This window comes from Tiliqua scincoides, chromosome 4 (genome assembly GCF_035046505.1).
Source record: "Tiliqua scincoides isolate rTilSci1 chromosome 4, rTilSci1.hap2, whole genome shotgun sequence".
NCBI lineage: Eukaryota > Metazoa > Chordata > Lepidosauria > Squamata > Scincidae > Tiliqua > Tiliqua scincoides.
In genome coordinates this window covers 204,339,414-204,365,631 of record NC_089824.1, presented here as the reverse complement: position 1 = coordinate 204,365,631, position 26,218 = coordinate 204,339,414, and the positions used below count along the sequence as shown (strand labels likewise).

The 26,218-nt window shown below is 43.8% G+C and overlaps 1 protein-coding gene and 1 pseudogene across 1 annotated transcript in view; one reads left to right on the top strand and one right to left on the bottom strand.

Annotated features, from left to right (window-relative positions):
- Positions 1-25,498, top strand: part of KCNB1 (potassium voltage-gated channel subfamily B member 1) — a 223,931-nt gene extending 198,433 nt beyond the window's left edge. Inside the window, exon 2 of the mRNA XM_066625049.1 lies at positions 23,462-25,498. Coding sequence (XP_066481146.1) covers positions 23,462-25,498 — 2,037 coding nt within the window. The remainder of the gene's footprint in view (positions 1-23,461) is intronic.
- LOC136650699 (5S ribosomal RNA) lies at positions 17,981-18,100 on the bottom strand (annotated as a pseudogene).
- Positions 25,499-26,218: the final 720 nt, after the last annotated feature.

Here is a 26,218-nt window from a genome sequence, read left to right as displayed (position 1 = left end):
TGAGTAAGTGTCTAGTGTCCTTTGTAAAGTTCATTTCACTGTTTAGTAAAAGGGAGTTTTAGGATAAGCGTAACAGGATTACCATTGCGATATACAGTTGCATAGGCCTGGAAGTCCTCCCAATGAGCCTTTACACAGTAGGCAAGCCTACTGGATGCTTTTTATACAGTATACAGAGTGTTAATACTCTGGGGAGGGAACAACCTTTCCTTAATAATAATAATAATAATAATAATAATAATAATAATAATAATAATAATAATAATAATAATAATACAGGTAATTATATACCGCCTTTCTTGGTCATCAGATTTCTCCTCAGACTTTATTCAAGGCGATTTACATAGGCAGGCTGATTAAATCCCCGTAGGGATTTTTACAATTGAAAGAAGATTCTATCTTTCAAGAACCACAACAGTCCAGATGTTTCACTCTGATCTGGTTTCACTTTCTGGCCTCCATCCTCCCACGCTCAGAGCAGATGGAATAGCTCGGCTTCAGCTTGTCAGCTGCTTCAAGGTCGCACGGTGCCGGTGGCCTCAAACTGGCGACCTGTGGATGTTATCTTCAGGCAAATGGAGGCTCTACCCTCTAGACCAGACCTCCTGCCTTAATCCTCCTCCTCCTTAATCAGCGTATGACATGAAGATCAAATCCTTCTGCCACTCATATAAAAGCCAAAACATGACACTTACAGCCCAATCCTAACCTGTGCTAGAAAGGGCAGCCATAATAGCATGCACTGTATCCAGCTCAGGTTAAGTGTAGGCTGGAGGTCAGCTCAGGGTACCGGTGCAACTGCAAATGTTCCCATATCTTAAGGAGGGCTCTGTAATATCTCAGAACACATTACATCAGTGTTTCTCAAACTGTGGGTCAAGATCCACTAGGTGGGTCATGAGCCAATTTCAGGTGGGTCCCCATTTATTTCAATATTTTATATTTAATAGATTAGACTTGATGCTACCATGCTATGTGACTGCATTTGGGAAAATGTTACAGACCTGTACTTTTAACAAGCCACTATGTATATTCTTTTAACAATGATAGTAAATGGGACTTACTCCTGGGTAAGTGTGGGTAGGATTGCCACCTAGGATCGTTAAAAATTTTCTTGCTTGATGATGTCACTTCCGATCATGACATCACTTCCGGTGAGTCCTGACAGATTTTTATTCTAAAAAGTGAGTCCCAGTGCTAAATGTGTGAGAACCACTGGATTACATTATTCCTGTGGTTCTCAAACTTTTTGGAGGCCCTAGAGGCTGTTGCATGATTTATAAATCCCAAGGAGTGTGGCTATAATGATTGGGAAGCAGTGAAACGCCCCCCCCCCAGCAGCTTGTCTAACTCTTTTTGGTGGTTTTTGAAGCTTGTCTAACTGCCTGTCAGTTTCATGAACCACCAAAAATTGGGTCATAACCCACTGGTGAGTCCCAATCCCACAGTTGGAGAACTGCATGATGCTATAGGTTCTATAGCTCCATTTCCTTCTTCTTTTGACAACACATTATACCTCCTCATAAAGGTCAAAGACAGGTGTCTTCTCAGGAAAAGTGTTTTCTCTGTGTTTTTATGTCACTGTCTGTCTATGCATCAGCTCTGCCACATCCTGTCTGCTAAAATTCCATATGCGCAAAGTTCTGGGTGATGCATCAGGTGTCACATGATTGCCTCAGCTTATGGTACCAGTGGGTAACAGACTATACAAGCAGTGGCCAGCTACGACTCCAGAGCAGGCTCTGGAAATAACTTACACATAAACTTGCCTCCATGCCCCAAGTGTCTGAAACGTATTCATAATTCAAAAATGAAAAAACTCAAAGCAAATATGTAGCTGCAAAAGATTTGGAAGGCTGGAGAAGGGTGGAGTTGGTGAAAATGATGTTCTGCAGATTTCTAAATCCCAGAAATAACCACGCAGACCTAAACTAACAGAGGCACATTTCAAAAGGATGTGCTCAGAATGTGCATGATCTAATGCTGACCTTAAAGCGCAGACTTTCCAACACCCTACAGTACTATTACTGTATCGCCCACTGGGGATGCCATAATTAGGGACCTGTCAGTTTTCAGCATTTCCTTTTTACACACTATGATTTTCAGGAGCGTATAATTTAACCAGAGGTGCTCGCTCTGGCAGAACATTTTTACCCCACTGGCTTCCTTAAAAATATATTTAGATATTTTGAACTTATTAGTGCATGATGTGTGGAGAAGCCCAGCGATCATCACTAAGCTCGCATTTGCAAACACAAGCCTCCAAGCGCTTGTAAAATGGATGAGGTCAAATGTAACCAATAGTTTTTTGTGCTATTGGTATTATTTTTTGTTATTTGTGCTGTTCGTGTTATTTTGTGAGGAGACATGAAAGGGGGCAAAATTGTGTGGGGAGGTATTCGCACCTTTGCATGATTGCAGCCCCTCCCACAACATGCATTCTGTTTCATTGGAAGCCAATGAAAGCTTATTTTCCAATAAAAATAGCACGTGGATGCAGTACATATGCCTTGTGCTGCTTACAACACAAACACAAAAAGCACAGGGCCACATTATGCATTCATCAAAACATGTAGTTTGGCCCCTAAATGCTCCATACGGAACACCACAGACAAAACTTCATAATCTCATGCAAAACACTCTTGAGTAGAATAAATTCACACATTTACATCCCAGTCCTATCCAAGACACCAGCGCAGTCTCTGCTGCATCCTGTGGGGCCTGTTGGAACACTGTGGGCTCCTTGCGGTGACATTATTCCCCTTGCCCCAGAATAATCCCCAGCTGCCACAATGGGACAACTTGGACCTGCACCTGCTAAATCTCTGGTATAAGTCTTTCCTCATGTCAGCAGATCTGGCCCAGGAAGGGGGATAGGATATGGCACGCACTGCTGTCGCCAATCCCACCCTCTTCCCCTGCTCAATCCACCCACCCCGCCCCTGTTGCTTCCTTCCCCTCCCCCATTCCACCCACTCCCTGCCCTCCTCCCGCCTTCCTCTCACCCCTCCACTGCTCACCACAGAGTTTACCTGCTCCATTGCATGTTGCAGCCTGCACTGGTGCCAGCGGGACAGTACAGGTCTTCCTGCCAGCACTACTAACTGCTCCACGGTCACAACTTGCTTTATAGCACTTTTGCAACAGCCTAAGCTGGCTAAGCACATGCACTGCTGGTGCAAGTGGGGGGAATAGGATTGGGCCATGAAGGGCCAATGTCTACTCAGATAAAAGTCCCATTATGGTCAATAGGGCTTACTCCCAGGTAAGTAAGGATAGGATTGCAGCCTGTGTTATCAGACAAGGATGGCAGCCAAAGTAAAATGATGGACATGCATATGAGAACCAAACTAGAGTCACTAATATCAGCTTTATGCTTGATGGATCGCTTGGGGTTAGTTAATCCAATAGCTCTGCTTTTGATATATTTTGCTAATTATGCTTCCTAGAGGTACAGTTGAGAAACCAGGGACATTCTGCCACTCATGTTTGAATTCTTGATTGTTACGCCCCTGTCTGCTCAAACTATTATCCCTAACATGACAAGTAAGGAGAGAGAATGGCAAATTATCCATTATTTCAAATAGAAATTTAATAAATGCATAAAATAAATACCCTTATAGAGCAGATGTCAAACCTCCTGATGTGTTCCAGTTTTAAAGAGAGAAAGATGTAAGATAACACAGGCCTACAAAATTGAGGGTCAGAAATGTTCTTCCCAAACTTTATGGTGGTTTGATATGAATTTGGGGTGCCAATTCAAAAAATGACAGCTGTTTTGCCCTATTACGTCTAGTTTTGGATAGTATAGCCTCATTAGTGAATGGTTCAAGCAGCTTCCTCATGAGGAAACCATGGTGTAGAACCATGCTTGAACCATTCACTAAAGAGGCTATGCCGCGTATCCAAAACTAGACATGATAGGGCAAAACAGATGCCATTTTTGGAATCAGCACCCCAAATATACCCAGGAATTGGTGTAACGTTTAAGGAAGCAAAATGTGTGTTGGCCTGTGTTATTAAGCATTCACACATGCTAAGTCATTGCTAAGATGTCTTGCACACTGTTGTTTCATCCGGCAGCACTTTTACATGCTTCATCCAGATACGTGTCAATTCTTTCTGGCCTGGATGCCTTTAAAAGGGGATTGGACAAGTTTCTGGAGGAAAAATCCATTACCGGTTACAAGCCATGATGTGTATGTGCAACCTCCTGATTTTAGAAATGAGCTATGTCAGAATGCCAATACAAGGGAGGGCACCAGGATGAGGTCTCTTGTTATCTGGTGTGCTCCCTGGGGCATTTGGTGGGCCGCTGTGAGATACAGGAAGCTGGACTAGATGGGCCTATGGCCTGATCCAGTGGGGCTGTTCTTATGTTCTCATGTACTATGCACAGGTATTTAGATACTTTCTCCTGTTCTTTTTCCAAAATTCGCCAGGACATGGCGACATCTTTGATTAACACGTACCTGGCTTCTATGATGGTAATATATGGAATATTGGCCTCCACGCGCCTGTCAGTCTGTATCCGAAAATCCCACAGGGTTTTGACCTCTTCATTTTCTACTACCCTTTCTACCTGGTGTTGCCACGGCTTTTCTGACGCGGGTGTATTGTACCTTTTACATAAGGCCCAGTGAGCTAATTTGGCCACATTATTGTGCCGTTCTTTATAATTGATGTTGGCTATTTTGGGACATTCGCAAATTAGATGATTGATTGTTTCGTCCCATTTTTTGCATAAACAACATTTACTATCAACACTGGCGCCTTGTATTTTTGCCTTCATTACATTTGTTTGCAGAGCCTGATCTTATGTAGCTAGAATCAGTCCTTCAGTCTCCTTCTTGATGGTGCCTCTTCTTAACCATGCCCAACTCAAGCTGTTATTGCTTTTGCCTTCTATACCTTTAATGAATTGTCCATTCATTATTCATTGTTTAATGAATTATTTATTATTATTATTATTATTTTAATATGTGGGAAACCATGAAGTCATACGTAGGTCACCCAAACTGTAGTTAAGTCCTTGGAAATTACTGGAACTAGTAGTTCAAAAGTAAGCTTTGTGCACTATGAACTGAACGGACATTTAGATGCAGAGTTGCTTGAGTTCTAATTGTGTGGCTTTGGTGCTGCTACAGAATAAGATCTGTCATCCTGCATAACAACACTATCCATACAACAGTAACTGCTGGAAGAAACTAGAGAAGTATGGGGCTCCTGTATCTTTGACGGTTGTTATGAAAGATAGTATTTGGGGTGATACAGGTCCGTCATGCAGTTGCAAAAAAGATTTAACTGTCAGACTTATCTGTTCTTCACAGCTGTTGAATGCCATTTGTATCAGGCCACTACAGCCCCCACACACACACACACAATCAGGGCCAAACTAGAGGAGATGCAGGAGGTCATTGATTGGATGTCCAACATTTCCCCTTTTTCTTACAAACAGTTGGGTGGGGAGGAGGGAATTGGTGCAGGTTTGTAGCACTGAAAGCATTTGATGGGCATCTCCAGCCACACCAAGCAGCACTAGTGGAGATCTCATGGAATAGACCACATCGTTGTTTGTACATTTGCATCTGAGTCCCTGTCTGCTGGGTGCTGCAACTGTGAGCATCTGCTCCAGTCTCAGACACCATGTATGTTTCTGCAGTTGCTGGATGCAGTGTTCTAGCCAGAGATCTACATAGGCAGATCCCAATCCATCAAAGGGAATCTGTCCGTGGAAATCTGCACAACTTTTGTGTTCAGATCTTCCTTGCTGGATTGAGGTGCAATTTGTGAAAGTGACATGACCAATCTGTATTGAACAGACACACACGGACTGGCAACCCATGTTGTCATTGTGCTTCATTAACAGAGTTCTGAGAATTTAAGGTTTTCTTCGACAAAATCATTGACTATTTCTCCTATGTAATTTGTGAGAGCTCCTCTTTTGAGTCACTGCCAGTTTTGACAAAACAGCTATTTCCCATGAAGAAAATTAGAAAATATTTTGGCACATTTTCTCTGCACAGTCATTCTGCTCACCAGTAGACGGCTTGTACCTGTGCTCATCTCGGCAATCGACGGTGAGGTCAAGTATTTTGGTTTCGCTTTGCTTTGTTCAAGGGGCCCATATTAATCCATGGACCCAACTGCTCTAAAACGTTCCCCTTTAGAGTCCTATTCATGCAATCAGATTGTGTGGAAAGGTCCATGTGCCGCAGGGGAGTGAGCGCATGCCAGCATTCACCATTTGCATTCCCAAAGCCTCATTGCCAATGCATATGATATTTGCCTGCTCTTACCAATGCTGTAAAATTGAGTGTTGGGAGAGTTAGAACAGACAAAAGAAAATATTTCTTTACTCAGTGTGTGGTCGGTCTGTGGAACTTCTTGCCACAGGATGTGGTGATGGCGTCTGGCCTGGATGCCTTTAAAAGGGGATTGGACAAGTTTCTGAAGGAAAAATCCATTATGGGGTACAAGCCATGATGTGCATGTGCAACCTCCTGATTTTAGAAATGGGCTATGTCACAATGCCAGATGCAAGGGAGGGCACCAGAATGAGGTCTCTTGTTATCTGGTGTGCTCCCTGGGGCATTTGGTAGGCTGCTGTGAGATACAGGAAGCTGGACTAGATGGGCCTATGGCCTGATCCAGTGGGGCTGTTCTTATGTTCTTATGTGCCTGGGGAGCCTTTCTCCCTTTGACCTGTAACACCGCTTGCTGGACCTGATTCCAGATCACAAGGAAAAAGGCTCTCCGGGGAACACTGCTTGCCAAGTGCAGACAAATGCTGTATACAAGGGTGGTGAAGGGGCAAGGTTTTGAGAACGCATCAGCGTGGGGGCAGCAAGTGGCATGCTCTCACACACACCCTGTCATGGAGACCAGGCAATTGGAATAAGAACATGAAAGTTTGTGCTCCAATAAATCTGTTAGGTGCCAAAAAAAACTCTTTGTCATGTTGAATAGCAAGTAGAATCTCTGCCTCACCCCCTCCCCACGTGTATTAAAAGGTAACAAAACTCATCAGATACCTTGGATAGGATCTGGACCTATCCTATTGCAACCTTGGATTGTTGCAATCATGACTGGAATGGAGAAAGATGAGAGCAAGAGCTGACTTTCTCCTCCACCCACCACGAGTGTTCCTAACGAGCTTGAGGGGGAACATCTGAAGCAGATAAATGGCAAGAACATTCAGGGTTGTTCTTGCCATTAAACATGGCAAGGGTTAAGCATTAAACATTAAGTACAAAACATTAAACATTAAACCCTTAACATTAAGGGTTAAACATTCACATGCCACCTTTGCGACTTTTCTTCTTTAAATTCCTACCTCCCCATATTGTTTTTTCTTTAAGAAAAGAAAAACACTTGGAAGTGGGGCTGATTGAGTCACATTTGTACATTGTACTGTTAGCTCCTCAGGTTATACTCCTGTAGTTACCTGAAAAGCCCAGTATTTCATAGCAACTCTCTCCGTCTCTCGGTAAGAAAGAGAGACAGGCTGACTGTATTCCATCCCTTTCATGAGTGAGTGGCAGCTATAATGATGCTGACTGCAGTGCAGTAAAGCATAGGGTTTGATGCCACTCAATCACAAGGAGACCCCTGCTGGCCTGTTGCTGTGTGTGTTGAGAGGCTTGTAGCCATCTGTAGCTGTTTGGAAAAGGAGAAGAGAAATACAAACCACCACCAGCAACATCTGATGTTCCCCTGGTCTTTAGAATACAACTGGGAGCATGTGTGTTTATTTTTGTTTCTCCACATGTTCATAATCACACAATTTCTGTTGATAATTACCACTCTTTGCCTCAATAGACAGTGGCGCAAAATCTAATGTTTGTATAGGGGAGCACTTTGGGATGGAGTCAGTGGTGTAGCTAGAGGGGGTGCAAAGCACTAAATGCGTCCGTTTTGCTCACACTGACCAGAATGGCTCAGAAGAGGAGGGGGAGGGGTTGCTTGCACCCTGCGGTGAAGCTCCCTGCAAAACTTAGTGCTTTGCACCCCCTCTAGCTATGCCACTGGATGGAGTGTCAGCTTTAAGACATTTGAATACATTTCTTTCTTTTTTGTGAAATTTGGCTGATTTGTTCACAGGTCTTTGATTAGGTTGGCTGTTTTCCATATAAAATCAGGCAAAGTAAGGGAGAGATGCACACAATAGTTGCAGGATTTTGTCAGAAGCACAGCATGAATCTGTGAACTAACCCCAGTAACTGTAACCCAAGTTATGAGAGTTTGGGAGGTTGTCATGACAATAGCTGAAATCATATTAGTCACCATTTTATTTATCTACTGATTTGATTTATGTTATTTACATAGTGCCTTGCCAACAGTCGCCCAAGGCAGCGTACAACCAACCATAATATTTAGAACCAAAGCCATATCTACACAATCATGTGTCCAATAAGAATGAAAAAATTAAACTGATCTAATAATACCGAAATGGCCAAGCCAATCACCATGAGATGCTTTTCCTGGAGTTTCACTCTAGGACAGTCAGTCTATGATGGATTCAGGTTAAGTCAATGGGCATTTGACTAGGAACCCTAGAACTTCTAGAGCTGAAGTGTCCTAGAAGATACAGAACCTAGATTGGAACCACATTTACAGATGGTTGTGAGCACCTGAAATTGTGCATGTGCCAGTTTTTGTCTGGGTCTAACATATGCTCCATTTACACAGTGTTCCTGGTTGTAGTAGCCACTGCTTATGCTCAAGGTGAGCAGCTGCTCCCATATGCCGTGCTGGACACATGACAGACAGCAGCGCTTGGGCTTAGACCTTTAGCCTGCACTAGGAGTTAACTAGAGCCAAGTGTTTGCAGAGATGGGCTAAAGCAGTGGTGGCAATCAGAGATCAGCCAGGTTGGGCACTGTTCCAAAGCCTGGCCAGAAGCTGGACTGAAAGAAATCTAGAGTAGGGGTGTCAAACATAAGGCCTGCAAGCTGGATGCCGCCTGCAGAAACTCTTTATCTGGACCTTGAGCTCTCCCAGCACTACTATCAGCCGCTCTCAGCTGCTGAGCTGTGCTGAGGTGTCACTTATGAAAGGGCAGCCTACATGAAAATTGGGCTCTGTCATACCTTGAAAATATGATCAAGATTTATGTTTTTTTTCCCCTATTATTTGCAGTTAGTGAATTTCTAAGTGAAAAAAGTGATTATTTCTGCTCATGACCTGCTGGATAAGAACATAAGAACAGCCCCACTGGATCAGGCCATAGGCCCATCTAGTCCAGCTTCCTGTATCTCACAGCGGCCCACCAAATGCCCCAGGGAGCACACCAGATAACAAGAGACCTCATTCTGGTGCCCTCCCTTGCATCTGGCATTCTGACATAGCCCATTTCTAACATCACTTCCAACCGTCAGCATAACTATTAAGCCCACTATTTGAAATGAGTTTAACACCTCTGATCTAGATAATCTGTTTCATCCAGAACTCTCTAACATTGCAGTGCCACCACCCACTTGATCACCATGTCCAGAAAGGATAGGTTCAAAACTAGCCATGTTGTTCATAAGTATGGGATCCAGGGAAAGTTTTTTTCAGGATGGAGTACACTGTTGACATTGTAAACATGCCAGTTAGCACACAGTCCCTTAATGACATTCTGACCACCTTCTTTACCCATTCATCCAGTGCTCCCTGGACGACTTGTATAAGCCGCATTGGGCAAGGGTCAACCAGACAGGCAGATGATCTTCAAAGAATCCTGTCCAATCCCCAGGCTGTATGAACTGTAAAGCACAAAAAAAAAAAATTTAAAAAGGACAAACAGATGCTTGGGGGTCATCAACAGATGTCGATGAGAAGACATGGAGAATTCAAGCAATTTTACCTGAAAAGTGCCTGACAAAATCATCACAGAAAGAGATGGTGCACTCCAGCTCACTGCCCTGAGGGGTTGGATGGAGCAAGACCCAAACTACATGGGGAAGCTCCACTGAATGGCTCTCTGCAGATAATGGTGGCATTTAAAAAGGCCTTCTTTGCTGTCATCACTGCCATAGAATAAGGGTTTGCTATTAGCTCTAACCTGTGTTTGGTTAAACTCATCACAAGTTTTCTCTCCATCGTCTAGGTGCCTTCCTTGTCATTTCCTAGGTACTGCTTTAGTTCTGTGATGGGCTAGAACTCACTTGGAAGAGATCTGATCCACAGCCCTAGTCAATTAGGGCATTAGATTAGTCACCTGCTATGGCAGCTGGAAAAGTATTAGAGCAAATCTTAATAACAACTAATTTTCAAGCACCTGGATTGAAAAGAGCTATTGCTACTAGGTGCGGTGAATTTTTTAAGGAGAAATCAGGGGAGAGCGAGAGCACCATTTTTTGACAAGAAGAGCTGAAACATGTTGTGTTCCTGCTTTGCATTTGCAAGAAAACAGATGACAATAATAGGACGCCAATTGGATTACAAGGTCCTTGCATGCAACTATCTACTTGACATTTTCAACTGGTCCAGGCTAATATTGATTTTCACTTACTGCTTGTCCTGTGCTGGATTTTAAAATGTGAAGTTTGCAGACTGCTAAACTAATCCCTAGGATATGTCCTATATTAGGCCCTTCTTTTTCACTTGGGTGCTGAATCTGATCACACAGATACATTTTGTGTTTGCTAATTATAATTGAATTAATACAATATGCATACAAAGAAAAGATAGGAAATGCAAATTTATCCTGATGCATAGTTGGGCAACTATGAAAGGAGATTTAATAATGGCAAATGCATGATACCACAGCAAAGGAAGAAATGATCAAATGTATATATATAGTTATATATAACTAGGCAGTAGTGCTGGCTTTCTAGATGCAAGAGCAATGGATCAACTGCATGTGCCAATACTGTGAAAAAAGTAGATTGAGAGAAACTCTTCTCTTTCTCCCTTCCCCTCTCTCTCTCCCTGTGTCGGAACATGGGGTCATCCAGTGAAATTTATTGGCAGACAATTCAGGATGGACAAAAGAAAGTACATCAGAACCAATTTATGGAGTTTGCTGCCATTGGCTGATGGAGTACTGGTTCTGATAGCTTTAAAGAAGAATTGAACAAATTCATGGAGGACAGGTCCATTAATGACCATTAGTCATGCTATGGAACTTCCAAGTTCAGACATACAATATACCACAATATCAGTTGCTGGGGTAGAGGGCAAAAGTAGGAGAGGTTTTCTGCCTTCATGCCCTGTAGATGGGTTTCTTGGAAGCATCTGGTTGGCATGCTGGAGTTCCATATCTGAGGCATTACCATTGGGAAGGCCCTGATAGTCCACCACCTCTCTTCAAAACACACGAGCACCAGAGTCTGGTCTCCAAAGATAGGCTGAACAACTAAGCAATTTCGTATGGGAGTCATATGGGTCCTTCTAGTACCCTCACTGTTGACCACTTAGGGCTTGTGTTGTGTTGGAAGGGATGTGGCCCATGGCAGCTCCACAGCTTTGTCAGCTCCAACAGAAGTAAACACAGTGGGACCAGAAATGGCTCTGTGCATGCTGGCGCAAACACCATCCTCACAGTTCCATTGCTTTCAAAAAGAGGACCAGGAGATTTAGGGGAAGAGGAAGTGGTTGGAATGGGGGAAAATTCCTTTCACAGAGAGGGGAGGCAGGTATGTGCTTCCTGGAAAAGAAGACCTGCGCCCTCAGCATCCTGGCCAGCAGAGTCAGAAGTGATTCCCCGATACCCCATGTGGGCAAAAGGAGCCATGTTTTGGATATCATTGCCATGGAATACCTGATTCCCTGGTGTAGCCAGTGAATAATTCTTAAAACCCCAGCAAGGGGCAAAACCAAAATACAATGGTCAGAGAAGAAGGTGGCAAAGAACCATACCTTAGAATTCCAACCTTCTCCTGAGGTCCTCATATTCCACAAAGAGTGTTTTTTATAGAGTCCAGAAACAAACTGGTAGCCAGTGGCTATATTTATGGACTGGCAAAATATTATCCATTCTAGATGTTCCTGTTAACAGCTTGCAGCTGTATTCTGAGACGTTCCAAACAGTTTTTAAGCGTAGCCCCCTTGTCAAGCCCATGACAATGATCTAATCTGGAAGTTTTCCAGAGCATGGATAACTGAGGCCAGATGTCGTTGAACACTCATGTACTGGAGTGTCTGGAGTGAGGTTCCTCCTCAGCACACATGCTTCTCACCATGTTTTGAACAGATCAGTAAAGGCTGTCTTCACGGATATACATCCTTTCCCTACACTGGGTCAGGCCCAGGCCCTCACTGTGCCCATCCCACCCCATATCAACTGGAGCTTCTGGCTTCTAAATTCTGGACCTAAACCAGTCTTAACCTTTTCAATGCGGCACAGTTTTAAGTTGCAGTGATTTCAAAGAAAGATATTCAAGGAAAGATCAACGGGCTAGAAAGTGCATCGCTTTGGTTGAACTGCACCCTAAAGAAGAAATGGTGGCACTTTTGCCTGCTCCTACATATCTAGCCAATACCTGTAGTGGTCATTTTGGAGTGGTGTAGTTGAAGTATTGTATCTCAGCCAGAGAAAGTAACTTGCTCTTCTCAACACTACTTAAACATGCTGTTGAGTAATGATTTTAGGGTTGGGCCTCATGCTTGGAAAATATGATGCAAAGTGGGATGAAAGATTAGAAAATGCAATAGAGATTATAAGGATTTTGAACATAAGTCCCTTGATAAATGACCTGTGATGAATGGACTGAGGACAAGATAACAAGCTTTCAAATGTGCAAACGCGGGCATAAATGTCAAGAGTTTCTTCTCGACTACCAATAGAAGATGGGAAAAATCTAATGGGTGTCGAGTTCAATCAGAAAGAGCTGAGTTGTTTATATGAAAGAATGTTTGCACCATAAGAATAAGCAGGCAAAGGGGCTGTTTGCAGAAGTGGTAGTGGTTACTTTTATAAAATAGCAGCTCAATCCTAGCTGCAGAACATGTATTCCGCCAGCAGATGCCCCAGGATCCAGGCAGAAGCCCCTGGATCTTGGCACACTTCACACATTGTTGCACAATGCCAGCAAGCACAACAAGGCCACCAATGCAGTCACTGGTGGCCATGCACACTCACCGGCAGCGAAGATAGCATCTGCCAACGCCAGGTATGTTGGCGGTGGGGCAAGCAGTGGGAAGAACTGAGGAGGGAGCAGGAAGAACAGGGGTATTCCTGGACAAGGAGGCAGGAGGAACCAGGGGCAGGAAGGAGGCGGGAGGGATGCATCTGGCTGCAGTGGTGCACAGTCCAATGATACACACTGCATCTTAGCCCCTCTTTGTAAAACTTCCCTCCCCCTTCTTTTGATATATGCCACCAAAATAAGTGGTGTATGTCCAAGGAGACCCACTGGCAATCAGGCAGCCTACCAGGAGGTAAATACAACATATTTTTATTTACTTACTGCAAGTTGTTTGATCACTGCCCCCTCCCACCATAGGATGCTGCATGGGCTTTTTGGCATGGCTGCATCAGCACTAGTGGTGGAGATAGGGTTAGGGGTAAGAAAACCTATTTCTATATTAATATTTCCCTCCCATTTGAATCTCCTTGCCTTTTTGACCTATTCCCAGCTTTGAATCAATTTCTAGCAATTGTGGGTAAGTTTGGGCACTTGTGAACAGGGCCTAGGAGAGGGGGGTAAAGGGGGTAATTTGTACCCGGGCTCAAGGTCAAAAGGGGGACCCAGGAACCAAAGGAGGGGGCCCAGAAATTTCCTGGGATCTGACATTTTCCTATCTGCTGAGGACTACCATGACTGGGGATGTTGGGGACACTACTGATGCCACATGGGTGGGTAGACCTGGGCTCCAAAGACTTTCCCAGCTGTCTCCACCCTCCTCTCCACCCTGTTGTGCCCCTCCTTGCCTGCATTCTACTCACCCATCATCACCCTCCCCTGCTCTGTTTCACCCCCCTCCCCCTTTGCAAAGGGGCCCAAAAGAAACTTTGTACCCCCTGATAAAATTCCTCTCATAAGCCCTGCTTGTGAATTGCGACTAAAATTCAGACTTTGTGATGACTCTGATAATATATCCCTGTGTTAGTTCATTGCATTGGCCATTGCTTTGTTTTCCCATCTAGAAAAGTGACTCTGTTCATGAACTCTGTTCATGGTATAATCTCCTATTCACTGTATGTACCTAATTTTAAATCTAAAAATTAACCTTTGGTTTAAATAAAGCAGCAATTCATAATCTAACTGGAGGGATAGGATTTATTTGGGGTCTTTGCCGCATGGAAGATGAATTCTAGTGCGTCTTGGCTGACAAACAGATCCCTGCAAAGGGGCTATAAACCAGTTGTTGACTTTGCTTCGAAAGTTGAGTCCTGCTCTTCCAGCAGGAAAGCGTTTATGTGGATTGAAAAGCTGTGCTGAAGGATCTGACAAGGTTAATTAGAGATAATTCAGTCTGATTGTACACAAAGTGTAATCCTGTGGCTGATGAACTGTCATAAGTGGCTTCTGTATGACCTTGCGCAAGTGTGCACTAGTAGCTGAAGTGGCAAGAATGCTTTGACTTTCATCCTCCCAGACTGGCTGTTTGTATAAGGAATGCCAAAGATTCAAGAGGTAAGAATAAAGCCGTTTTATCAAGGGCAGGATTGCTAGGCACATCGTGCTCTCCTTCACTCTGAACATGTGCAGCTCCAGAGTGACCACACACCACATTGGCTTGGTTGAACACCACAGTAAGCCTTCCTAAATGTGGCTTTACAGTGGTTCTGTACAGCCAGCTTCTGTGATCCGCAGTTGTGCAACAAATGATTGTCAGCACTGGGCTGTAAGAAGCTCAGCATACAAAGACAGTACCAGTCTTGCTGGGACTGAAGTCAGAATGGAGTGCTGAGGCAGGTCCCACCCAAAGGGTCAATGCCAGCTTTAGGATAAACATTCAGTCAGTTATCTTTATATGCAAATTCACTATCTGCTAATTCGCTTATCCGCATGGGACAGAATTGCTACCACCTCTAGGTATCTGCACCTCTATTCTTGTTATTCACTAATGAGATGCCATCTCGTTATCTGCTAACAAGATGGTTGTGGGTACATTGTGAAGGTCCCAGCAGCCTCTGTAAGGTTTCTGCAGCACTCAGAGATCTTTTGGCACTTCCTGCTGCTTTCTTTTGGCTTCTTGGGGTTTTCTGCTAGATTCTTCTGATGGCAGGTGAGGTATCTCTCCCACCCACCCCCGGGTTCCCCTTGCACGTAACCCTATTGATCCTATAGGATCAATGGTTTGTTATCTCTGAATTTGCTATCCATTAGGGTTTCCAGGAGCCTAGGGTTTCCTGGAACAAGAAATGACTCATAGCACAAGACTGCTGATCGAGAGATAAGGTCAACCTATTAGTTTCTGAGGAGCCTGCCCAAAGGAGGGTGTAATAGTGAAATCATGTAAAGGGCTGAAAAGATATACTACAAAGAAATTGGGAGAAAACCATGCACACACAGAGATCAGGCAGGCAGGCAGGACAACAAGCAAAGACAACTAAAGGAGGTTGAGAGTTCTTCTGCGCTGGCAGTGGTGCAGTGGCCCAGTAAATCCCTTACTGGGCTGTTAAGTCCCTTACGACAGGATTCCTGGTGCCCCCATAGATGAACTTTGGAGTTCTAGGTTTGGGAAGAAAGAACATGAAACTGTGTAACTGACACCATTCATCACCACTGACTTTGAACATGCTAAGGGTCTACTTGCACAAGACAGAAATAAAGATTTTAGGATATCCAAGAACTGCTTAGGGGAAAGAACTGCAACGGCACCATAAAATGGGGATTCAGAACTTGATGGATTACATTTCACCCAAAGAAATGTACAAAGCACCATACATAGATTTCTCACCAGCTCTGTCCCATTCCAGGTAGGGGGGAGGCTCTGAACTATTTAACCACATCTGGCATTTTCAGTTCATTCTCTTGAACCAGTCAAAGATAGAGATCTACTACCGTAAATTTCCGTCCAAAGCCATCTGTTTGCCTGGTTTTAGAAACAAGTAGATAATGAGATTAACATTGATACAGTAGATCTGCAATGACCTAAAAATGTTGCAGCAAATACCAGGAGGTACAGAAGCTGGTAGTGTTACCTCCAAGGTAAATAGAAATGGGGAGGCGGACAATTTGGGTTGGGACTCTGGCAGGTAGTGTCAAAGCCCCCCTCCTCCCTATGCCATGGGCCCCATTTGTAAAAAGTACATTTGTGTTGAGAACGTATTGAACATTACGTGTGCTTGACCTCAGTCCAGAAAAATGTATATATAAGTGCTACCTGAGAATTAATTAATGTATGCAAATAGCCAAAGCACCATGCAGCCTTTCGATCTTCATCCTACTAATCTTTTTTCCCAGCTCTTGCAGAAAGGTCTAAAAAAATCTTCAGGTGCAGCAACAGGGCAAGTGGTCAGGGTGTCACCAAAGAGCAATGGTCACATGTAGGGAAACCTGAATGCCCACACTGCCTTCCTCCTGCCCCCCAGTGATCGGTGCTATAAAGCCAACAAGCCATGCCATCTTTGGACTGGGATCACTCAGTTGAATTAACCAAATTCCATTTATTGATGTGTGTTCAGCACAGTGCTTAGTGATTACCTGTCCACTGGAAGGAGGTCTGAGGACTGAATTTTTAAAGATCCATTGCAAAAGGGTGAATACATCTTGGCAAGTATAAAACCGCCAGCCAAGATTCAGCAGCGGGAGTGCGAAGGAAATGGCAGCCTCTCTCATTTGAAAAAAAAACATGCTGACTCAGGCCATTATACTGGATAAAAAAGAGTGAGTGTGTTCCATTACTTCTTCCCTTTCCTGTAAGCTCTGCAGAGCTGTCCTAACCGATTGATGCAGAAATTTAGATCATCCTTTGTTGTGGGAAGTGGAGCCCGTGCCTTGGCAGCAGCTTTCCATCTCTCGGCTGCCAAGCCTCTTAGTCCTGATGACACTGTTAATTTGCTGCCATACTGAGGGGGGGGGGGGAATTTGTTGATTTCATTGGAAGAGGTGATAACTTGAAGTTCATGATAACATGGCTAGTTTTGCTTATTATGAGTTACATAACCGGATATACTCAGTTACTGACCTTACCAGTTCTTGGGCTGTGTCCATAACTATGTTAAGGGTACGTCCATGCCAGCAAAAATGCATGGGGTTGGTTTGCTTCAGCTCTGACATGGAGGATAGGATATAGTGGTGTAGGGCTCCACCAGTCCCACCTCCCTCCTGCCCTTGTTCCTCCCCCACCCCACCTTCCCCCAACCCAAAACCTCACAACGCCTTCCCCACTCCAAAAGTCCTTACCGTTGCCCAGATCTCTTCCCTTGCTCCAGGCGGCATCCATCCAGCGCTGGGCCGTTGCCAGCTCTCCCTCCTCTCTGGGTGTCACGGACATGCCTTAAGCCTCAGTGCCAGCACTAAAGTCCCATAGGGTTGGGCCTTTAGTCATCACTTCCAGGGCTTCCTGGTCTCACACCTATAATAGGAATAACGACTGAAAGTGAGAAACTTGGATCTGGATTCAAGTTTGCCTCTTCTGCAGACTCATTATGCAGCTTTGGGCGAGTCTCTCTGCCCCAGATTTTTCATTGTGATATAGTGAAACGTAAGTCCACATTACAGGGTTGTTGTGAGAAGCCATGGAAATTGTAGCCTACAGTTTGTAGAGCACTTTGGAAAATTACAATTAAATAAAGATTATAAAGTCCTTAGCACTCTAAAATGTAAAAAGGGGGGGGGATCTCTTATACTGTCCACCAAACCAATCATCTCAGAATCCTTTCCCCCTTTGCTGACAGTTCTCATTGTTTGATCCACACATCTTTCACATCTGTTCATTCATCCTTACAGTTCATGAATATTCCATAGCAAATAAATCGCTCAGCATGCCAAGCCCTGCCTTCCACTGCTAGATAAATTCCAGCTATGAAAGAAAAACCACTGTAGGGTAAAGGGTTAATAATGGTTGGCAACCTTCAGTCTCAAAAGACTATGGTATAAGCCTACAGCACCCAGTATTCCCAGATGGTCTCCCATCCAAGTCCTAACCAGGCCTGACCCTGCTTAGCTTCTGAGATCAGATGAGATCAGGCATGTGCAAGGTAACAGTTGCTGTAGGGTAAAGGGTTAACTATTAATTAACTCTGCCCAATTCACAATTCAACTGCTGCTCTTTCCTTTCCCCTTCACTGTAAAAGAGAGGCCATTAAGTGAGATTTCTGCCCAATAGCAAGCGTTCCTCTGCAGCCACATTTCTCAGGGGGTGGCAAGGCTCCACAGAGGTGTGAGCTGCTTGCTCTCAGGGACACATGTGCATACATATGCATGATGCTGACCAGTAGCGTAACCAGAGGGGAGGGCACAGTAAATACTGCAGGCACCACAGCATGCCATGTAAGCAGCCCTCCCACTCACCATTGGAGCCATTCTGGGCAGCAGTATCAATGCAGCAAGTACATGTGAATCATTGTCATTGCCTGGAATGGCTCCGTCAGTGAGTAGGAGGGGCCGCTTACACATTGTGTTGCGGTGCCTGCAGTACTTAACACCCCCCTTACCGCCCCCCCGGCTACACTATTGATGCTGCCTTCTCCAGAGTCAGCCCGTTGGTACATCTAACTTGGTGTCTTCTATACTGACTTGCAGCTACGCTCCAGGATTTCAAGCAGGCGTTGTCCTGTCCTACCAGGAGAGCTCCAATATAATGTCTACAGACATCTCCCGTATTCCAGCATGAGAACCAGATTTGATATTGAAGCATCTCAAGAAAAACAAACCATGGGAATTTTTTTAATATTTTGCTTTGTGGCTCTCACCAGCGTGCTGTCCCTATTTTCTAACACTATCACATCAGCCACTGTAATTCTCCTAGCGGCAAAAAATAATTATAACTTGTCGCTGAAGTGTGTGACAATGCTGTTTTCCTTCCATTTTTTACAAAGAGAAAATGCACAACTGACTCTGGTGATAATGTTAGTTATGATTCTTCCCCTCTGCACCACCCACTTCTATTTTTAAAAAAAAATCAATTATTTCCATGCATATTCAGGAAAGGAAGGCTTCTTCAGCTATCAGACTAATACAGGGGTGATCAAACCCCAGCCCTGGGGCCACTTGCGGGCCTTGAGGCCTCTCAATGCAGCCTTCAGGGAGCCTCCAGTCTCCAATGAGCCTCTGGAGCTTGTGAGGAGCTCCAGAAGGATCTCTCCAGACTGGCAGAATGGGCAGCAAAATGGCAGATGCGCCTCAATGTCAGTAAGTGTAAAGTCATGCACATTGGGGCAAAAAATCAAAACTTCAGATATAGGCTGATGGGTTCTGAGCTGTCTGTGACAGATCAGGAGAGAGATCTTGGGGTGGTGGTGGACAGGTCGATGAAAGTGTCGACCCAATGTGTGGCAGCAGTGAAGAAGGCCAATTCTATGCTTGGGATCATTAGGAAGGGTATTGAGAACAAAACGGCTACTATTATAATGCCGTTGTACAAATCTATGGTAAGGCCACACCTGGAGTATTGTGTCCAGTTCTGGTCGCCGCATCTCAAAAAAGACATAGTGGAAATGGAAAAGGTGCAAAAGAGAGCGACTAAGATGATTACGGGGCTGGGGCACCTTCCTTATGAGGAAAGGCTACGGCATTTGGGCCTCTTCAGCCTAAAAAAGAGACGCCTGAAGGGGGACATGATTGAGACATACAAAATTATGCAGGGGATGGACAGAGTGGATAGGGAGATACTCTTTACACTCTCACATAATACCAGAACCAGGGGACATCCACTGAAGTTGAGTGTTGGGCGGGTTAGGACAGACAAAAGAAAATATTTCTTTACTCAGCGTGTGGTCGGTCTGTGGAACTCCTTGCCACAGGATGTGGTGCTGGTGTCTAGCCTAGACGCCTTTAAAAGGGGATTGGACAAGTTTCTGGAGGAAAAATCCATTATGGGGTACAAGCCATGATGTGTATGCGCAACCTCCTGATTTTAGAAATGGGTTATGTCAGAATGCCAGATGCAAGGGAGGGCACCAGGATGAGGTCTCTTGTTATCTGGTGTGCTCCCTGGGGCATTTGGTGGGCCGCTGTGAGATACAGGAAGCTGGACTAGATGGGCCTATGGCCCGATCCAGTGGGGCTGTTCTTATGTTCTTATGGAGCCCATGCTGACCCAATGCAACTGCTCTCAGAGTGAGGGTGACTGTTTGACATCTTGCATGACCTTCATTCATTCATATAAGTTCATCTTTAATATATTCATTTATGTAAACTTATGTAAATTTATTCAAATTTTAAATGTAAATTAATTCTTTTTTCCCCCTGCCCCCAACACAATGTCAGAGAGACTATGTTGCCCTCCTGCCAAAAACTTTGGACATCCCTGGACTAAATTTCACCCTAATTATATTAAACTGATTTCATGCTAACTCAGTGCACTGCTGATTGAAATAAGCCACTCCAAACACCACCAAACATCGTAATTTTTTCTTCAGGTGTTTAGACAGGGAGCAAAAAGAAACCACCTTGGGTGAGCTTCAGCCTTCAGCAAACAGCTGGGTCTAGCAAGCCTTTATAAGTGTCATCTTTTGGTGTTAAGATGATAAAAGCACCTTGACGAGAATGGTTTTCACAAATGCTGGATGGTGCATGGCCTTAAATCGTTTGCTATTTTTCCTCCGAGGAGTAGATCTCAGACATTAGGTCAGTGAAAGTATCTTAGACAGAGCTAAGCCCAAACACACTACTTCAGTATCATTTTTGCTTGTGTTGTTGCCAGACAGTACCTTCATTCTTTGCTTGTGAACTGTCGCCTCAAAATCCAACTTATTTTTTTGAATCAGTTCTGGACATAAGAAGAAAATGACTTTTAAGACTTCACGACCTGCAAAAGGGCAACGCTAGGGGTTGCGGGCTGCATCAGGTGACACACACAAGGGGGGGCTGACACTACTACTGGCCAAAAAAAATTTAAATCTTGATATTTTCAAATAGTACTATCTGGTTTCTGTTGTGGGATTGCGTTTCTGATTTAGCATGACTTAAAAAAATTGTGCATCCTTTGTGACTGGCATTAATAGGTCGCAAGTTTTGCAGGGAGCCTCACCTTCAAGTGGCCCCTCCTTCTCCCATTTGGAACCATTCAGGGCATTCCGTTTTGTTCCTCCCATCTGGAATAGCTCCAAAGGGGAGGGGCTGCCTGCATGCTGCGGTGAAGCTCCCTGCAAATCTTAGTGCTTTGCACCCCCTTTAGCTATGCCACTCTGTGGAAGACAAAACTGACCGAGATCTTACAATAAGATAGGCTGCAATCCACATACACCAGCTGCAACATAGATTTTAAGTTCCAATAAATCATGGATACCTAGATGCTCTGATCCAATGTACTTGCAGGATTTTTACCACTGCCATTATGTTTTTTTTTCCCCCTGTGAGCTTTTAGTGATTGTTTTGATATTGGTATAGATGTCTTTTTTAATGACATTTTGTAAGCCACTTGGGCATCAAATGATGAAAAGGTGTGGAATATGTAAAATATCTTAGAATATCCCCATCCTTTGGGCAATTAGTAGCCTTAGCTTTGAAGAATGACTTTGAGTGCCTGATTGTCTTTAAGGTACTTAGCACTAATAAATGACTAGGAGCCACAGAAATTCAATCAGGGATTTCTTCGCCTGTATCATTCGGAACACTTTCAATGTGGGGAAAGCTCTCCTGGAAGCCGTTGTCTCTTCGTTCCTGGAACTCTGCCTGTGTCTATGGAGGTTTTCATTCCAAGACAGCAATATCATTAAGGGCAATACCTGTTGGCAGCCACCCAGGGAAATATCCAATTTTGAACTAGAAAATCTGTTCTGCATTTGTGTGAGTGAATCATAACAGTCTTCAGTCAATCAAAAGCATAATGCGAGAGACTCACACTCCCTGAGCACTGCATCACACACCTAACGAAACCAACACAAACACATGCACATGGCAAACCCTGTGCTAGCACTGCTGGATCAGTATGGCAAGCAGAGAGGGGTGACAGGGTGGAAAAAGCTTCTCTCTGCAAGTGTGTCACTGAAAACCAATTGCTGAGGGGGGGGACAACAGTGGAAGAAAGGCTATTGATTATGAACTTCCTGAAGGCATCTGGTTGGCTGGACTTGATGAGCCTTTGGTCTGATCTGGCATTCTGTCTATTTCATGTTCTTAATCTGTTCTTTTGGATTCACAGATCTTGGTGTGCATAGTGTTTTATGTGCTCAGCAATTCTACATAAGCCCAGAAGAATAAAGTGGTGTTATTGGGTATACAGTTTGGCTCTCTGCCTTCATATGCAGAAAAAGAGCCACTCTCTATTTACGATTTGGTTAGCTTGAAAGTATGTGATAATATATTATGCAATCTCCACAGGAGGTACTGGATAAGATTTCCAATCATCTAAAGGTGGAATTTTAGGTCCTGACTAGCTCTTTGGGCCTCTCCGTGATTAGCAGACGAAATTGTGTAAATAATAAAGATGGAGAATGTTTATAAGATGCAGATTTCAATTTTTCTTCATATTAAATTATTTTAAAAACACAGACATATAATACACACATTCCTAAGTATCCATCACTAGGGCCAGGGTGCAAAATATTGGAAAACCATGGTTTGTTTAGCCACACCATTATTTCATCTATTGTCAGAACCCAAGCCTGCTCACAAACTGTGCTTTGTTTGGGGCTGACAGACCAGGGTTTGGAACCACAGTTTGAAGCTGGTTTGCAAGCCCAATTTCTGCTAACTGTGGTTTTGCATTATGCCTGTATCTAGAGACAGCCATTGTCTTTAAAGGCAAATGTTCAGATCTTTTTATATCTGCACAAGCAAACCAACATTTCAGGATATTGAATTTTCGTACTCACATGTGATGTGAATTCTTAACAAGTTTAACATTTTTAGTACCTTGATCCACAAGTAGATGCAGCAGCGGATTGGAAATGGCTGTTTCTATAGTAAGACCAAGGGCTCCATTTCAGTATGTTCCATTTTGATTCTTGTCCAAGCAGGCAGATGTGCTCAGAGACTGATGCATCTTGACCACTGTAGTATTTCCAGTGCTTTCAGTAGGAAAAATGATAAACATTCAAAAATAAACTCCTATGGCCTGCAGTTTGTAAGAAAAACCCCACTTGATCAGATCCATGAAGTGGATTGGAAAGGGGGACTGTACAGGAGTGGCATCAGAGGTTGTCTAGATTGGGCACTGGCTGAGGACACAAGTCCATCAGAGGGCCCACATGGGCTGGCCATCACTTGAACCTTTAGTACCAATGGCAGTTGTAGTTACCAGTGCACCCCCAAGATCCCATGGAGGCCCCAGAGCAGGACCTTTTTAAACATGTTTGTTGTCATTTACTAGTGGAAGTGAGGTCAAAGTGTAAAAGAAAATTTAGCTAGATCTTAGTGTTGCTACAAATACCATTTTTTTCAGGAACATTAACCATTTACTTTTTCTTTTGCAGATTTTGGCAATTATTTCCATCATGTTCATTGTCCTCTCTACAATTGCCTTGTCACTCAACACTCTTCCTGAGCTCCAAGGCACAGATGAATATAACAACCCCACAGATAATCCTCAGCTTGCCCATGTTGAAGCAGTGTGCATTGCGTGGTTTACAATGGAATACCTCTTACGATTCCTATCCTCACCTAAGAAATGGAAGTTTTTCAAAGGTCCACTGAATGCTATTGACTTGCTAGCCATCCTGCCCTACTATGTCACTATCTTCCTTACAGAATCAAACAAAAGTGTACTTCAGTTCCAGAATGTGCGCAGGGTGGTTCAGATATTTCGTATCATGAGGATTCTCCGAATTCTAAAGCTAGCTAGGCACTCCACAGGTTTGCAATCCCTGGGATTTACACTGAGAAGAAGTTACAATGAACTGGGATTGCTCATCTTATTTTTGGCCATGGGCATTATGATCTTTTCCAGCTTAGTATTCTTCGCAGAAAAAGATGAGGAAGATACAAAATTCAAGAGCATCCCAGCATCCTTCTGGTGGGCAACTATAACCATGACAACAGTTGGCTATGGAGATATCTACCCTAAAACACTACTAGGTAAAATCGTTGGTGGATTGTGCTGCATTGCTGGTGTCTTAGTGATTGCCCTTCCTATTCCAATAATTGTGAATAACTTTTCGGAGTTCTACAAAGAACAGAAGAGACAGGAAAAAGCCATCAAGCGCAGAGAAGCACTGGAAAGAGCAAAACGAAATGGCAGCATTGTGTCGATGAACATGAAAGATGCTTTTACCCGTAGCATAGAACTGATGGACATTGTCGTTGAAAAGAAGGGAGAAAATGCGGACAAAAAAGATAAAGTTCAGGACAATCATTTATCCCCAAGCAAATGGAAATGGGCCAAGAGATCACTCTCTGAAACTAGCTCTAACAAATCTCTAGAGACAAAGGAACAAGCATCACCAGAAAAAGCTCGATCTTCTTCCAGTCCTCAGCATCTGAACATCCAACAGCTGGAAGACATGTACAACAAAATGGCAAAAGCTCAGTCTCAGCCAAACCTCAACACTAAGGAGTCAAGTCAACCCAACAAGCAAAAAGAAGAGCTAGAAATGGAGGCCATACCTGGCCCAATGGTCCCTTTGCTGACCACTCGTGCAGATGGAATAATTGACATGAGGAGCATGTCAAGCATTGACAGTTATATAAGCTGTGCTACGGAATTTCCAGACTTGGGAAGGTATTCCCATAGCCCACTCACTACCCTGCCTAGCAAATGTGGAATAAATCCACTTCAGGATCCCTGTAGGCAAGAGGGAAGTGCGGCCAAATTCATGGAAATAAAACCAAATCTAGAAGGTAGCCATTGTTCTACCTTTTTCATAGACAGCCCCAAACGTTCTATTAAAGTCACTAATCCTCTAAAATTAAGATCTCTGAAGGTTAACTTTATGGAAGAGGATGCCAGTTCAATAGGATCGGCAGCATCAAATGTCTTGAGAATATATCCAGATCCTTTCAAGAACAGGGGAGCCACAGGTGCAGCTACAGATAGTTCTGGACAATCCGATAGATCTTTAATGAGTCCAGAAAGCTCTATTTACACTACTGCAAGTACTAGAACACCCACAAAGTCACCCGAGAAGCAGACAGCAATAGTTTTCAACTTCCATGATGCCGGAATACATAAATATATTGATGCTGACACAGATGATGAGGGTCAGTTGCTGTATGACTCTAGCCCTCCGAAAGCTCCACCAGGAAACGTAAGTCCAAAATACAGTATTTCGCACAGTGGCTATTTAAGACAAAGGGATCGTGTTTACAGAACAGACAAGAACCACTTAGAGACTGCTGCTTTACCCTCCACACCCAAGCTTATAGGGCAAAATTGCCTTTATTCCATGGAAAGTATCACTGGAAGAACCCATGGTAACCAAGAAACTATCAAATTAGAGAATCACATTTCACCTGAGGTTCACATATTACCAGGTGGAGGAGGACATAGTAACACACACAATCAAAATATCTGATGTGCACTCGGGAACTTTTCTTGAAAGCTAAAAAGGGATGCCTTGACATTCAACACACAAAGAAGAGCTTCTGCATGGCATGAACTTTGGACTGAAACAAGCCACCTGTTTTGCAAAAGCCAAGAGGAGGCCCTCAAAAAGTGGGGTTCAGGATAAGACCTCTTCTGGTGTCACTGCAAAGTGGTTGCCCTGATCTAGCTACAATCATCAATCCAATGAAGATCGCACATCCAGATCATACTCGGATCGTCTTTCCGCTTCCTTCGTTGAAGTCAGCGTGACCAGATATCCCATCCACTCCCCATTTTTGATGGACCTCTTTTATGGCAATGCCAGTATCTGATTTGCATTCCCCTTAAAGGAGGCAGCCAGAGAGTCAAATACTGGAACCAATAGGTAGATGGGATATTATTATCAGAAATGCAACCATTTTTGCTTAGGGGCAACGTTTCCAAACATCCCCCATCTATGCCTTTTTATCTGATGGATACAAAGTCTAAAGGTAACAGGTGGGCTTGGGTAGGTTTGTGGTGAATCTGCAAGTTCAGTGAATTGAGAAATAAACTGTTTAAATTCTCTTTGTGTGCTTAATACTTCAAGTTGCATTGAGACCTGAAGTTTTATTGTTAAAAATATCAGCAGGGTGAGTTGCACCACTTGTACCTAAAACTAAAACACCCCAACTCTTCAAAATTACTTAAATCTTGCCATTACTGCTGC